Raw genomic sequence first — 17,163 nt, 5'->3', positions numbered from 1 at the left:
AAAAGAAAACGTCTTGGAGCACGGTGAGATTAGGTTAGTGGTGTTTTGATAGGACATTGCCACTTGTGGCAATGTGCAAAGAGCTGAGCTTTGAAAGAAAGGATGGTTAACTCTTCAGTTGGTGTGCATTTATCCCATAACTATCTTATAAAGTAAAACACAGTAAATACCAGTCTTGAGAAAGGAGTTTCACTATGTAACTCTAAAATACCAGTTAAAACAAAAGAGATTGCAAAGCAAATATCACATAACTGTTTTCTCAGTGGTTTTAAAAGAATACCATTTTAAACAGTAGCACTGGCTAAAATTTAAACAGATATTGAACAGCACATCAATTCTCAAACTAACAGCAGGAGTAGTACCTAGCTGGGGTATTAAACTGGTAAAGAGAACAAAATTATAAGAAAACCAACATTTCATATAACAAATTTTATTTTGAAAAATGTAAACGTCACTAACCATGCATACATGTTAAGACGATGCTTTACAGTTGTTAATTTTCTTCCTTTTTGCTTTTTTTACTGTTGCTGTATAGACATTATCACAATATATAATCTATGAAGTACAAAATACGTAAAAAGTTACAGCAGAGCAAGTATAGATGAAATATATAACTGTACAACTGTAATACTTCAATGTAGTGATTTATAGAGTTGAAAGTGACCCATGGAAGTGTTCATGTGCTGTAGACAGAACTGTCCAGGAGAAGGTGAAGATGACACCAGTAACATTACAGTTCCCGAAAGCTGAAAGTACATATGTAAACATGTGCACACTTACTGGCACGCACATTGTCACCCACAGAGGCAGGCACACGTGGATAAGCACATGTGCACATGCACACACATCCCCCACAATGCGTATACACGTAAGGAACTACAGCTGTAACCAGAGATGAAACTAAACCACAAATCTCAAAAAAAGCCAACCCAATCCAGATTCAAACTTTCCAAAGGCAATGTTGTTTGGATCTAGGATTTTGGTTCAGACCCATCGCTAGTTAGAATGAAATGGATACCTAGTTTTGCTCTGTAGACATCCCTTCATTATTCTTAGTGTAGTGCATATACACTGCTATGTATTTATGTATGCACACACACACATACTGTGCAATACACATATAGACATCTGTGTGCATACACTTTAAAAAATCATATTAAAAAAAATCGTATATCGGTGGATTCTTGCATTCTCTATTCTGGTTTATGAGCTAAACCAGTAGAGTTTGGCTATTCTCTACTTCCTAAAGCTAGAGCTTTGCAGAGCCATAGAACGGCTTGGGTTGGAAGGGACCTCAGGGATCATGAAGCTCCATCCCCTCTGCCGCATGCAGGGCTACCAAACTCCATATCTAATACTTGACCAGGCTGCCCAGGGCCCCATCGAACCCAGCCCCAAGCACCTCCAGGGGCATCCACAACCTCTCTGGGCAGCCTGCTCCAGCACATCACCACTTTCATAGCAAAGAGAAAATTATCTTCCAGAATGTTGAAAATACAGATGTTCATCATTCTGTTCGCTGATACAGACTATATGTTAGCACCCAATGCATGAACAGATGGTGTGAGGGAGTAAAACAGCACCTGAAAGTCAGTTTGTAGGCATCACCTGGTGAAATTAGTAAATCAAATGGCAATGGAAAGGCAAGCTTTAGTATACAGAATTCATTTTTCTTATTCTTTATAAATTGTATTCCCCAAAACAAGAATGCATTTCACACAGTGCAAATCCTAAAACTCTTGGGAAAGAAAACCAGGTTGAATGTGAATACCTTCAAACAGGTAAGCTTCTTAGACAGCCTTTTCCTGTCTGACTGCATGAAAAAAGAAAAGCACTGAACTTCTGGGTAGAAGGTAATGAGGTTTTAAGGGTGTACACATGCTCACAGAACTGAAAGTTATTGCAAGTATTAATGCAATACTCAAGGTCGGGTATGAACGAGAATCAGGTGTTACCAAACACAGGCTTCCAATGTTTGGTTATGAACATGTACTTCTGCAGTTATGTAATGTAAGCAAATGCTATGCATGTATTACAAGAGCAAAGAATAAGTAATTTGCAGATATAAAGAATTCTCACAATAAAATCTAGCTGCCTGTGGTTTACCAGGACTGCTTTATAAGAAGGAGGATGAAAAAGAAATCCTGGGCGTAGGATGGGGTTAATGGAATGAGTTTCTAAGGGCAAGTCTTATATCAGCAAAAAAAATTGCTTAGACATCTGGAGGACATTAATACTCCTTTCATTTCTGTTTTCATGTACTACAGTTAACATCTTGACCCAATGCTAAGACCTGAGCTGATAGTTTGGGAGGGAGACTGTGAGTGCCTTCAGTTGCAATTGGATGATGGTAGTAGGGTGGTGATTTTAATTTGCACTCTTTTTCATAGCAAAGCAGATCAGGTCAGATCCTGAAAGCAAGATGGAATCATGGCTGAAGAAAAGGAAAGCAACTCTTGGGGCTTTTTAATATTAATAAACCCGTTCCTGGGTTCTGAAATTAAAAAAAAATAAAAAATAAAAAAAAATTAAGGCGACTTTATAGTTTGTGAGGATGCACCTCAACAGATTGCACAGGGAAATGAGAAGTAGGACGAAATTCACACCTTCCCAGAGCAGTTCTTTCCTGAGCATGCAGTGCCAGCTGCTAGGCGAGAAGACCAGATTGGGTCACACAGCTGGGTGAAACAACAAAAAGGTAAAAATCTGAGGTTAGTTTGGACAAGTGACCAGATTTAAAAATGCAAACTGTTCAGACTTCTTATATCTGCAAATCTGAGAAGAAACAATTGTGTGCAGAGTCACAAGAGCTTGCTGGTTTTTCTGCTTCACAAAACCCCAAACTCTCACTTCATGTATGATAATATCAAGAGACGTTTTCTCCTACATTCAGCACTGAAAACTACCAGTGGTTTGGAATTCATTTTTGTGTCCTAGAACTATCATTTACTAAGTGTTTAATGGAGAGATCTGAAGCTCTAACTAGGATTTTAAAACTTGGCAATTCAGCTGTCAGCCTACCAGACTCTGAGGTGTTTACAGCTAAGATGTTTAAAAATAATAATAATAATAATAAATTTAATGGCAAGTTGCAGAGAATCTACTGAAAGTGTGGCTATGTTGGCTACATGCAGTCTCACAGCCTTCATATTAGATGAACTGGCTCAACTGGAAATTCAACTTTGTCCCAGTCTTTTTTTTTCTTTCATCATAGCCTCGAGTTACTGCTGTTAGCAATCTCTGTAAGGAAAATACATGAAATGTTTTAGATTACTATTTGAGTTAAAGATTAACTAGTTTTTGTCTCAGAATAGGTTGTCCCGTAATTTCTATTTCCCGTAATCCTTGTACCAATAACATGGTGGGAATATTCCTTCTCGAGGCTATAAAAATCTGCAGTGTATCTACTGATTCATGGTGAACATTACACTCTAGTGAAAGGACTGGAGTGGTTTGTCCTCTGCTAAAGATTAAATGATGCTCTTGTTGGAGAAGGGGATTTTAGAACAAACTGAAGTTAGAACAAAAAATCTATGACTGTTGCTGATACTTAGGTTATTTTTTCCCTCCATATCCCTCTTATGGTCTAACGATAGTGACAAACGTGTTTATGACTGCAAGTATGAGCACATGGCACAGCTGAGCTGTAAAATTCCTTTAGCTGGATATCTTAATTGCGCCTTTCCTGACTAGAGCACGAGAACACTTTTATCAGTCACAGAAATGATTGGAATGTAAATTCCTCTTACCTGAATAGTATAAGGTTTTCACTCTTTTTTAATCTCAGTAGCTGAGATTTAAAAAAAGAAATCTGTCGAGGTAAAACAATCTGGCTTTCCCCTTTACAGTGGTTAGGCAGCTCATCCCAGAAATCCAGCAATGCTTGTTTCACAAAAGAACCCTGTTCCTTCATTGTCTGTAAATGCAGTAGTAGAACTGTGCCTAGCATGACTTCCAATTCAGAAGGGGAAGATTATGATTTTCTGGAGGTGAAATCTGAGGCAAATGAACATGAGAAAATACTGAAATATCTGCACTTTGAACTGCCTGTAAATTTATGCATACAAGTATAGTATTAGCAATAACGTATATATTATGGAAGTACCCATGAAACTACTTAGGAATCTATATTAGCCTCTCACAGTTAATATACAGTACAAAAAAAACCTTGCAGAATTGGATCAATGCAAGCTAGCAAGTAAGATACAAGCTCATTTGGAATGGGTAAGCATTAACTTGATATCAAATGGCATGTTTGGCATAGAGAGTTTTGCCTTATCGTGCTACACTCACCTGCATTTTATAATCTACAGTAAAAACAAGAAAACACCCAAAATTCCAGGATCAAAAAGGCTGATTTATAGCATGCACCATCAGAACCAGCCAAAACAAAGCGTATGTCTCTGGGACATCGCAGTGCTCTGGTTTTTTGCTGTACTTCTTACCATGCAAAACATGATGAAGGTCTACTTCCTCGTGCTCTGTATTTTGCCCAATACTTCAAAATCATTGAAAAACAGCTAAGATTCCCTTTATCTTTGAAGCAGTTCTTCAGAAATAACAGAACCTTTCTTTATGCTGATATTTCTGTTTTTAAGAAACTGTAAGGAGAGCTAAAATGCCTTTTTTTTGTAACACCTAGAAATGCGTATTTTATTTTTGTAGTCAGAATACCTTGCAATTTTCTCTTCCTTTTATCAGTGACCATGATTGCGATACAACAGGAAACAGAGGCTGTCTTAAGCAATTTGTCTTACTAAGATACAACTGTACAGAAGGTAAGTACCTTGATAAACCAGTGATGGGCATTGGTTCAGTTACTCTATTTCCGTAGTTCAGTTAAAACAAATAATTAAAGAAAAAACAAAAGGATAAAGAAAATCATTCAAGTCAGTGTGGTTTGGTTTGAGTGTTCTGCTGGTCCCTGCTGCTCCACAGTGCGGAGAGCTTAAGAACTTGGAGAAAAAAGAATGCCTCTGAGATTCCGTGTCACTTTGTAATACAGTGTTACCCAGTGTAAACGCGTTTCCTCATGATTTACATTATTTACTTAAGGCATCTTGTTTAGAATTATTTGCTCAGAATTTTATCTGGCATAAAACAAAAATAATTAGTAGTTTATCAATTTCATGGAGATTTTTGGAATAGGAAGTTGGTTTGGGAGCCTCTTCATCGTGGCACGAGAAGGTAGCTTGCTGTCAAAAGCAGAGGGCAGTTTCAAGAAAGAAGATCCTTTTTAGATGCTCCCCGGTGCAGATGTATAGCCAGGAATACAAACAACAGAAGAGTCTGGTACTACATTCCAGTACTGGTTTGGTTTTTGTATTGTCTGTTTTTTTTTTTCCCCAGTGTGTGAAAGGACCTAACAAAAAGCTTCTGAGTGCAAATCTATTTACAGAATAAGGCTGCGGTTAGGGTGTGTCTTCATTGTAGTTATTGTGTAACATAAATATCCATCCCTGAGAAAGGAGAAGGGGGACACCATCCAACACAGTTGATTTGTAAGTGTTATGTATGTTCATGTTGTGCAATCTGGTCTTACAAAACTACTTTTGACACCTGAGGTGAATTAATTTTTTTTTTTCTTTTTTAGATTTTCTCATTTTCTTATAAAGAATAATCAAGAGGATCTGTTTGTGGTTGTAAAACGTATGAAATATTGAGACAGCAGGAGTCACTAAGTGGAACATGTAAGTCCGTCACTACGTCCATGAGGTTAGAATGGCCGCTGTGTGGTTGGGTGAAGAAAATGTGACTGAAAATTGCAGTGGGAGGCAGCTATTTACTGATTTTATATATATATATATATATATAAAAAGTAGGGGTCAGGGAAAAATTGAGGAGGGAAAGCGATAGGATCTTTAAAATGTGTGCAACACAAACAGAACTCCGCGTTAGGTATTAGAGGCAAAGTGCTGACATCCAGTGCAGGTAGGTCTACGGGGAGCTGGCAGGGCTCATCGTTGGACTTGAGGCATCTGAGCGGCTGTAGTCACTGACAGACCCTGTTCTTGAATTACTCCCACTTCGTCTCTTGAGCATGCTCGGGTGGAAGTTGGCATGGCGGCGGGCGTGTTTGGTCAGATGGTCGCTGCGCATGAAGCGTTTCTCGCAGAGAGGGCAGCTGAACTTCTTTTCTCCAGTGTGAGTGCGGTAATGGCGGGCCAGTTCATCAGAGCGAGCAAACTTCTTGTTGCATTCCTGCCAGCTGCATTCAAAAGGCCGCTCACCTGCAGGAAGCAAACGTGGCGTGATTAGGAGACGCGTGGCAATGTCATCCCTGTTTTTCATATGCAAAAGTTAAAAAGGCTAGGGTGAGGTAGATGCTACTATGCAAAGGGATGGAGGCAGTGGCTTTCTCAACCATGGTGGGAGACCACTGTGGTATTCCATTTTAAAAAGTCTTTTAAATCAAACTACTGATACCGTGTTTAATTACTGGATGTTCAGGGATCCTGGCCCTTCCCTGATGTCACATTTCATATCTCTGGCAGTTCGTTGGATTTTACTTCTGGAACTGTATTCCTACTGAATATTTGCTTCCAAGCTGTCCCTGTGTTTGTTTAACTCACTGTAAAAGTTCAGACAGTGTTATGAAGTCTCCCTCTATAGCTAAATGGAAACAATTGCAGTAGGAGTACAGGATGGCAATTCTGAGGCTCCGAATGTGAGGCTCTCACCTCCTGTTCTCCACAGTCATGCTTGTGTTTTCTGCATTTGCTGAAAGGTGCAATGTTTTCTCTTGTTCACTGCCTTTGGTCTTATTTAGGCGGGAGGCATTTCAACTACATAAACGTCCCACTGTGAGGGTAGTGGCATGCTATCAGTAGCTATCCTAAAACCTGTGATCTGTGATGCTGAGCCTAGGACCAGTGACCCAGACATAGCAAACATCTCTCCCAGGACTGTGTGCTCATGCATGGCAGTCTCAAAGGCCTGCAGCTGCACACTTGTAGTAGCTGTGCAGCCTGAGAAAGAGAAGGTGGCGGCTAAGATGAACAGGACTGCTTTTAGAACTAAAGATTAAAAACTTAGTGCCCCACCAGCTGGTTTACTGGATATAGTTTAGTTGCTTAAAAAAAACATGCAAATTCATTCAATGTCCTCATGAGCCTTCTCCTGTAAGCTGTTGGGAACACATCTCATTCTGCTGAAAGGAATGAAATGTGAAATACATGGGAGGCAAATATTTTGGCTGTTTATCATGTATCCAGTCATCTGTTGGATACACTCCTGCCTATGATCGGACATGCCAGTAAAAACAGTTGTGCAACCAAATTCACCAGTCTTCTCCCTGTATTTTGGACATGCAACAGATGCACTTGCAGGACTTTAGAACTTTGGCAACAAGAGCAATGACACGGTCTGACAGGTGGATCTAGCCTGTAGGTTCAAAGTTTCTCATCTTTGAGATATGGCTTTTTTCTTTTTTTATAAGGCAGTGGTCTTTGGACATTTCTGTTGCCCAAGTTAGTCTTCTGTGTGTTTGCTTTCATTGCAAAAGAGAACAACACACGTTCTTCACTAGAAACACTCCCCAGATTTGTCTGGGAACATTCAGGATCATACTCACCTGCCTGATTTGATGTTAATGATGGTTGTGGTGATTATTGGACTGCCAGACAAAAAAAAAATGAGGGTGCGTGTCTTTCTTCCAATTGCTGTCTACTCTTTCTACTCCTCCTTCCTAGGAAATATTTTTCCCCTCAGCCATCTCTAAATTTGGTTCACATCTTCTTGGTGGTTGCTCTTCTCTGTACTATCTGGCAGTTCGCACCATTCTAGCGGTGATCTGTTTTCTAGAGTGCTTCCCAGTTTTGTTGAGGCTTAGCAATGCCTCCTCAAAGAAAAATTGTATTGTTGAGGTAATGCTGAATGTCTTATGTAGGTATAAGAGTCATTAGTCCATTAAAACACAGAGTGCTGTCTGGAACAAACTTGTCTTAATTAAGGCAAAGACCTAGCTGCTGCTTCAAAACTACAGGTGAAAATTCTCAGTCTGTCATCAGACTCATCTCTCAAACAAAAGGCATGTGGTTTTCTGTGCAGGCAAGTTGTTATATAAATGTCCTCTTACTAGCAGTAATGGAGAGAATGAGATTATATGAATTGATTGCCTAATCTCATTAAGGAGCATCCAGCCAAGAGAAGAGATGTCTTGCATAAGCACTGACTCATGGACATCTTGTACTTAGAATTTTGCCTTAATGGAATGACTGCAGAATTTGATCCTATAAATTAATGTGGAAATGTTTACTGCTGTATTTGAGATATCTTTTAACATGTCAAGTGTGTCAGTGTGTATATTGAGAGTTGTAATGCTATATCTTGGCAGGAAGAATATTATCATGCTGTATGAGCCTCAGGAAAAGTTAAGCAGTCTCCAAAAGACAAACAGCTGTGCTTGAAAATAAAGGGAGCAAAAAGAAATTCAGACCTCTACTCTTCAGAGGCTGGCAAGGGATGCCTTTTAAAGATGAGTATTTAATTTTTAACAATTTTAAGTGGCTTTGAATTTCAGTAAACTGTAACCTTCATATGTCCTCTGCCACAGCACATCATCACACATAGCTTGAGTTAGAATTCCAAAAGGTGATCACATTTGAGAAGCACAGTCAATTGATCTTAACTGAAGATTACACGAGCAAGAACATTTTTTGTTTCTCCCTGAACTCCATCCAGTTCAAAGGAAAAAATATACATACAGCTGTGTTAAGAAACCCATAGTGCTCACTGAGTAAGACTGACTTCTGCAGGTGCACTAACTTCTGAAATTATTTCAGTGGCACAGACATAGCTACTAATGCTGACTATATTGTCTGCCAGAGCAGACTGCCAAAAGAAACTACTGAGTTGCCCATGCTTGGAAGCAGCATAAAAAAATACCCCTCCCTGCACTTTTGCTGGAAAGGATTCAGAAGGATATGGGGCCAGTCTTTGCTTATGGTGTTACATAAAAGTCCTCTATTATTTTATATTTGTCAACTGTTATTTATATCAAGACATCTCTGTCTGTTTATGAGAAAGATGGTGAAACTACAGGAATGGTGGAACAAGATCTGATGTCTACCAGGCTCCATTTTTACCATGCTTCTACTGCATTCTTGACTTTACCCTGATCCACGTATAATTCTGAGGACTCCCTTCTGGTATAAATGACACTCCTACATAGTCCTGGGAGTCATCTGCTTTCTGTTTTGCCAGCTCATCTATGTGATATTTGTCTTGCTCTGAACAGGTTGACCAAGGAACTGGTGTAGTCACCATTCCTGGAGTTGTTCAAGAAACAATTAGATGTGGTACTCAGGGACATCATTTAGTAGGCAGTATTGGTGGTAGGTGGACTGTTGGACTAGAGGAATTTAGAGGTATTTTTCAGCCTTAATGATTCAGTGATTCTGCATCCAGCATTTGAACAACAACTAAAAGTCATAGTAAGTACTGTAGGTCTGAGCACATTTAAAAAATAACCTACAAATGACTGAAATGCCAAAACAGGTTGTGAGACTTGGGATGCATTACATTCTCATCCTCAAGCATATGCCAAGGCTGTGAAGTCACAAAGAAATTCTTTGTTTCCTAGGACTTCAGGATTCCAAATGCGTAACCACAGTTGGTCAGCCAGAAACAATTTGCTGTGTGATCTTTACTCTGTTCTGCTGCTTCACCAGGCAGAACTGCTTGTTGTCATGAAAACAGACAGAAGCCTGAATGTGCCACGTGTGCTATTCTTAAATTTCTACACTTTCATATTCAAAATTAAGATGTATCTGGAAACACTGACCAGCAGCAGGCTGGGTGGGGAGGATGAAGAGCAGACAGTTAAATAGATGTGCAACTGAAGCACTCTTCCTCCAAGAAAGGAAATGCTATCCTGAGGGAAAAAAAAAAAAAAAAACAAAAAACAGAAAAAACCAGCCAAACAGTCTGTGTTTCTTGAGACTGGCTGTTATTTAAAAAAAGAAAGTCATCCTTCAATAGCATTGACATGTATTTACGAATATTTTCATTTCTGTTATTCTCTTGCTTATAAACAAGCATTTTTGGATAGCTAAAATACAAGCCTTTAACCTTCTGAGTTTGAAAAAGAGAATAAGAAACAGCTTTGATATTAGACAAGCAGTGATTTCTTTATGAAGTATTGAAAAAGGGACCAAAAAAATCCAAACTCGAAAATTTCCATATTCCTATAAACTGAAACCAGGCAGTTTAAAATCTGTGATACTGGGGAGACTTAGTTCAAAATGATACAAACCAGATGCAGTCATGTTTTTGCGTGTCTGTTCAGATGTACAAAATATCTCTGATAACCAAATCTGACAGAGATAGCTAATTCAGCAGTGTTAGGCTCCATTAAGTCAGTGAATAGGAGGAGATTCAAGTAATGTTCTTAATGAAAAGTTACAGAATGAGTTTGACTGTCATTAGATACCAGAATCCCAATGCAGGAGATCATTACAAATGCCCAAATCAAAGAAAAACTTCAACATGTTATTAAGCTCTGGAACATAACACTCCCTCCAGCCTTAGGACCCAGAGCAACAACAAGTGAGGTTGCATGACCTGCTGACAGAATTGGGTTTGTCTCTGCTATTTCCAACATGATGTGATGGAATTTTAGGAACTGAAGTTCAGATTTCCAACAGGGACATACCCAGACATAAGTGCAAACTCACTTGAATGTGTGGGCATCTCTATTAATAAACCTACTCATTAAATTGAATAGGTTGTTGGCTCTTGTGTTTTCTGAGTCCATGTGGAACTACTACTACTACTGGGCAAGAGCAGCACGAGCCACCATATTTTCTCTTTAAATCCTTGGTTTATTTTCTGTGTCTTAACATTTTCATTGAGATGTTTAGACACATATACTTCTTGAAAGGGGAATATCTAAGCAGAAGGTTTACATTGTAAGTTAATGTGTGCTACTATTTGCTCTGGAAGTTCTCGTGTTATCACATCCGAGAACACAGATTACAGTGTGTGATTTACCTTTATAATCAACACTAATTAGAACAACTCAAATCCAAATAATGAACACACATTCAGATACTGCAGTAACAATGCCTACAATGCTAGAGAAATGTAAATAATGCAGACTTCCTACCCTAGCCTTAACCACAGTCAGTTGTTAACAGTAAGGCACAGGTGATGCTTTCAGATATGCTAATCAGCTGTCAAACAGCAAGACTGTGTGCCAACATCATTTACTTATTTAAACAATATGAGTTACGCGAACTATTCTGCACATCCACGTCAGCACTCTGCATGACAAGGTTTTACAGCAAGACTGTTGTGTGTCAGTCTTGCTTGCCCAAAACTCCAAGCCGTTCCTTTCACAACATGCTGAGGTTATATTCTCACCTCTCTAGTAAATTAATGATTGTGTAATTCGCATCTTCATTTGCATTGTCTGAGCACAAACATTCTACATTCTGTGCAGAATGCTCTCATTTAAAAGATATTTATGTATTGCTTTTATCTAGTCTCAGCTGTGTTGTGTCTGAGGCTCTAAATAAAGTCAGTTGCAAAATAGACAAAAATAGATGACAGGAAAAGATAGTGACAGACAAATGTCACTATTCCAGCCATCTTTTTTCTCACTCTTCTGAAATGTGGCATGGTTGAAATGCAAGGGACAGCAGCAAAGAGTGGAAGAGCCAACAGGAAAGGGCTTGCAGGTGAAATGTGCCAAGGTGGTTGCAGAGTGCCCTGTCCACCTTTACAAGAATTATAAATCATAGCAGTCTAACTGAAAATATTCCTGGAGCAAATACTACAAGTCTAAACTAGGATCTCATGATCACTTCAACCATTCATATCATGTTTTTAGTACACATGGCTTAGCTGCCAAAAATGCCATTTGGCTTCACTCTTCCTAGAGAGATGGAAGCAAGGAATTCCTTCCAGCCTAAGTAAGTGAATAAAGAAGTTTCTTTCATTTCCTGATCCTGTGTAGTGCTCTAATTTGTACACTTAAGAAGGATTCCTCCCTAATCTGGACATCACAAGTCATGTTTTTATATCTTCCCTTCTGATGTTCTTAGCAAAGTTCTGGGGGAGTTAGTGATTATATCCAGATGGAGTTAGACCAGTTGTTTTTGTACATTGGTCATTAATACGTTGAGTATTAATGCAGTGATTAGCCATGGCAGGTAGGAAAGAGAAGCCTCTGTATGTTTTTTCCCCCACAGAATTATGATGGTGCTTCAGCGTAAGGCTTTCTTTTGATGACCAGCAAAAATGATGCACAACTTAATGGTGGCAACTGCCTTACAGCATGTATCCTCCTGATGGTCTTGTCAAAATCCACATACATAGTTTTGTCTAAACTCTCTTCAGTCATATTTGCTGTGGTCTTTCTATATGATTGCAGTGTATTAGCATGTACATCTTGAAAGCACTGCACTTCAAATTTACTGCAATACCTCTTAGTCTGTACAACTGTGACTGATCAAGACCAGCTACCTCTTACAAGAATAGGAATCCAACAGCCAGAAAAGAAAGCAACCTTATATTTTAAAATAATGCAACCTGAATGTTGTATTTTTTCTTTCAGTTAGGCCCCTGCAATTGCTGCCTGTAAATTCCTTTCAGTAAACCTAAAACTCTTACTGGATCTTATCTCTGAGGCATCAGATCCTAAACTTGCACTCAGGAAAACAGCTGAAATGTTGCTGACTTAAAAGAGCAGCAACTTCCACTTTTAATTTCTCTCTCCTGTGCCTTGTACCAAGAATGGAGATGAATAGCTGACCCATTGCCTTTGCACTTAATTGCAAGATAATTAAATTGTGTTATGTTGAAAGGATGAAGTGATGCATACTAGGGAGAGGAAGGTGTGTCATTTCCAAACCACACTGAAGTATCAGACTCTTTGCAAAGTGATGCTCACCTGGGATTAGTATAGTAGCTCGTTAACTAATGGATTTTTCTGATCTGTTGTTCTATCCTGTTCTATGAATTTAAGAATAAGAACTGATCATTAAAATCTCTATTGTGAATAGAAAATAAGAGAAAGAAATGCTGTAAGTAGAATCTTTAAACATATTAGGGTATTACTGACAAAACTAAAAGGTGGTGGTGTTTTTCCTTTTCTAATGATCAATTATGTTTTTCAGTAAATATAATTCAAAAAAATCCTAGGACTGCAAAACGAAAAACTGTAAGTACTAATCAGCAAGTCGGACCTATTGCTTCACCGCAGCAGAGGAATTTCAGCCTAGAGTCCCTGCCTGTATCCAACAGCCTGTTGTGCAAGGGGCTCTCTTCATTCCTTAGGTAAAATGTTGCGCCTTCAGCACAGGTCAGACAAGTCTGGCCTCTTACGGTGTGCAGTAACATCAGTGAAGGTATGTGGGATTTTATTCCTCTTTTTCAGCCAGTTGATGAGCCAGTTCAAGCCTTTTAGAGTGACAAGGGACTGAAGGAAGGCTCTTCAAGTGTATATAATACTCAACACAGTTTTTATCAAATGAATCTCGATAAAATCTGAAAAGTAATAATTTGGACATCGGTGAATGTATCTGCTGGACAAAGATCTTAGTCATTCACAGTCCACGCTGCTTTTGTGTCAGCATGCTGCATTGTATTGCTACAAACTGATGGTTTCAGCTGCACTGCTCACCTTCTGTTTCAACAGCAAAGGCTGTTAATGAAAATGTTGTGCCATCAGTGACTGGAGCCAAAAAGGAGAACTCCACAGCATTGATTCTCCCTCTTCCAGGAAGGAAAAAAAAAAGCTTACCCACAGCTGACATAACTGAACCAAATGTGTCTGCAGGGAATGTGAAGTTAAGGTACCAACAGAAACACGAGGTTTCCATTACGAACGGCTGTCTGGACCTGTCCTTTGCTGCCTCAGAATTCCTCACTTGTTACCCAGCCTACTCTGCAAGCTCAAAACAGCTCTAGATCAGACATCTCACTGTTCCATGGGAGCTCGTAATGTCATTAAACTCCTTGACACTTTCTCTTTCTCCAGCCCACTCTTTCAGTGGAAAAAGAGATTATGTATTCACACATTTCCCCATCGCCTTCCAGTCCATGCTGTCACCTAATGAAACTCGCTAATGAATTACTTTGGAAGATAAGAACTTAAAAGTTTGACTAAACATAAAGCCTCAAACCGGGAGTTGCTTGTATTGTAAGAATGTTTGAAATCAAACTGAAACATCACACATCACCATTGTCTATAAAATGGATGCAAAAGCTGCCTCTGTAGTGGTTCAAACAGAGCTTTTGATGAAAGTTGACTTCATCAAAATGTTCCCAGTAATGTTTCTGATCCTTCATGTATTAATTCAAATGTTTTAAGTGGGAGAACATGCAAACAGGTAATGATGAATTGTATGTATCTGGTGTGAAGGACAGCTGAATTCCTGCTGGAATTGTGAAACTTTGGCTCCCCGCACTGTTACCAGCACTTGCCTTAGTAACTGCAAAGAAAGAATCACATGACCCTATGAATCAGTCTTTTCTCTGTTGATACATCAATGATTTTTTTATTATTCTTTTCTACTAAAAACAGAGAAATGCTTGTCAAAGCAAAGCTTATCGAATTAATTGAAGGTTGTCCCGCTATGTAAAATAACAGACTAAAGGATTATTCATCTAAACTTAGACCTGTGCTTTATTTATCTGAATTTTGAAAGATGTTGAAAGTGATCTGCCTCCAACTGAAGTCCATATACTTTGGCATGAATAGACGCTGAGGGTTCAGTTATGACATACTATGCACACAGCATCTCCCAGGATTTGGAGACAAGATGACATCTTATTTTGTTAGAAGTCAAGCAAACAAAAAATAGGAAAGTTGCCCTTTGCTATAACTATGAAATATCTCTGTGAACTTTCAAATTGTTTAATCAACAGCCTCACAGAACACAACATATGTGAAATGTGATACTAGAGTTTATGAGCATAGCTTTATAGCTGAGGGAAGCAGTTTAATACTGAAAGTTTGCCATAAGAAGAAAAGGAGTGGGAATTTTACTTTTGTTTTTGACTCTGGATGCGTTGTACCAGAATGCAAGGTGGTACTGAAGTAGTTTATGAGCAGCATCAGTCAGTAACCATACAGAGCATCCAGCTTCATGAAACAGGCAGTTCTGAGAAGTAATTTTATGGGCTGGTAATAAAACAGTAGGTCTGATGCCTGACATGAGCAGCTTCCATTCAGGGTATGCATAAGTCTGTTGCATACACTTCAGAAGAGTTTCTACCCTGATTGTAAAGCCATACTTCTCATTTAAGCCTGGATTCCAGTTTTACTTCTTAATAACAGAACCAGATTCTGTGAAGACAGATGTGCTCATATTCTGATGTGCACACTTTTACAGCAGGTCAACTTTTTAGAAAATACAAGTAGTTCAACATTCAACCCTTGCAAGTCTCATTTTTATATCCTATGCTGTCAGTACTTTTCCTGTTTATTTTGCATCTCCTCATCTAACAATCTCCTTTAAGCACTCCATACTTAGAAAGGAGTGGATAACTTGCTCTTTTTTTAGTTTCAGCTTGCTTTTCAGTCTTTTCTACATGTTATTTCTTGGCTATCTTAATTATTTTGTTAGCAGTGGAGTTAATTCATAGGTATATACACTCAGTTCTCTGAATATTAGAGAATGTCCAATCCAGTGTCTCAAGCTTTCTCCAAAAGCGTGTGTTTCCACCTTGGTCATACTCTATACAAAATAGGAATGATTGGTTATTAATGAGATGTTGCAGACTGACGCCCTTAGGATTGATTCCTCCTTAGATAGGCCTGCAAAGCAATTTCACTCAGAGTCTGTGAAACTTCAGGCCTCAGCAGTTCATATGGTGGGAGCACACCATGCAACAGGAGAGGCTACAGTAGATAAGCATCACTGCAAGAGCACTGTTTCTTTCAGCATACCCCTGGGTACAGCTCAGAAGCTGCAGTTTCTCCATGTTCTATGGTATTTTGCTGGACATCTGCTTGCAAGGTCACAGACCAGTTATCTGATATGTGGGACTGTGATACAGGAGAGAGGCCGTGGCCTCTCTGGCAGTGAGCACTGGCAATGAATGAAGTGAGTATGTGGTTGTGGAGGAGTACAGGTTAGCATCCTGTTATCCGAGTATGGCTTTGGATTTAGTAGCCATAATGTGAAGATTTTACATAGAACACAGACATATTTCAAAGAAGGCTTTGTCCAGGCTGTCTTGGAATACATAACTTTGAAAGCTTCTCTCTTTTCTTTGGAAATGCAGGAACTATCTGGATTCATTTATCTTTTTTTTCAAAGTGGTATTGAAAGGAACATCATCACTGTTTTGGAATTCATAAAATTGTACGTATATATACAAACATGGCTTCTTTATTTAATATAACTGTTTGTCTTTGCATGCCCTGCTCATGTTTTCATTGCTTCCCCTTACAGAATAGTCTAGCCTTACAACCACTTACGTTTCAGTGCAGAATGTGGCTAGTATGGAGGAAGGATCCTATGGTCATACAATGTCCAGCAGCCACCACTTGCTCTATAAAGCAGTTAAAAAGCAACTTGGATGTGAATTTGACTTGCTGTTTTATTGCCAGAGTAAGCACTTAATGGAGGTTATGAGAGCTAAAGGTCATATTCATGTCGAGATGCAATTGCCCTATAGGCATACAAATTGTAGTGAAAAGATCTCTATTGCTTCTTAAAATATAAATTATTAGTGCCTCAGGCATATTTACTCATGCTCTGCTACACTTTATCATTTAAGAAGCTAGCAGATCTGCTCTTTAACAGCCTTGCTCATTTGGGTCAGAAGAAGAACCTTTCTGGCTTGTTGAGATGGTACTTCTCATTCTGTGTACAACAGATTAGTTCAACAGACTGCCTGCCTAAAGCAGAGGGGCTAATGAAATACTCTGCAAAATAAATTTTTCTGTTGCCAAGGATCTTCAGGAGAAGCTTTCTAGATAGATAGAAAAGTTCTGTACAGCATAATAGAAAATGCAGTTTATTTTAGGCTATTACTTGACATTCTAACAGACGATCCCTGACAAGCAAGTCTGTAGGCTGCCTCCAGAACTCTAAGCACGGGACATCATTTTCACTTGGAAAAGATCACAGAAGTCCCCACCTGCTCTTATTTCCTTTTAGATTCTTGTTCAATCTAGTTCTAAGTCTGGGAACTATAAAATGATTT

The 17,163-nt window shown here is 39.0% G+C and overlaps 1 protein-coding gene across 4 annotated transcripts in view; it reads right to left on the bottom strand.

Moving 5' to 3' along the window:
• Window positions 1–414: 414 nt before the first annotated feature.
• Window positions 415–17,163, bottom strand: part of KLF13 (Kruppel like factor 13) — a 29,751-nt gene continuing 13,002 nt past the window's right edge. For 2 of the 4 annotated variants that reach the window (XM_042824174.1, XM_042824177.1), the window contains 2 exons: window positions 4,787–6,230; window positions 415–3,996 (listed from right to left, as the gene is read on the bottom strand). In XM_042824174.1, coding sequence (XP_042680108.1) covers window positions 5,938–6,230 — 293 coding nt within the window. In that variant the 3' untranslated portion in view covers window positions 415–3,996; window positions 4,787–5,937. The remainder of the gene's footprint in view (window positions 3,997–4,786; window positions 6,231–17,163) is intronic. The other 2 variants (XM_042824175.1, XM_042824176.1) reach the window with 2 other exon arrangements.

The sequence above is a fragment of the Centrocercus urophasianus genome, unplaced genomic scaffold, assembly GCF_019232065.1.
Source record: "Centrocercus urophasianus isolate 14NV4802_14NV808 unplaced genomic scaffold, USGS_Curo_1.0 seq_23, whole genome shotgun sequence".
Taxonomy (NCBI): domain Eukaryota; kingdom Metazoa; phylum Chordata; class Aves; order Galliformes; family Phasianidae; genus Centrocercus; species Centrocercus urophasianus.
This window is presented reverse-complemented; position numbering and strand designations above follow the sequence as displayed.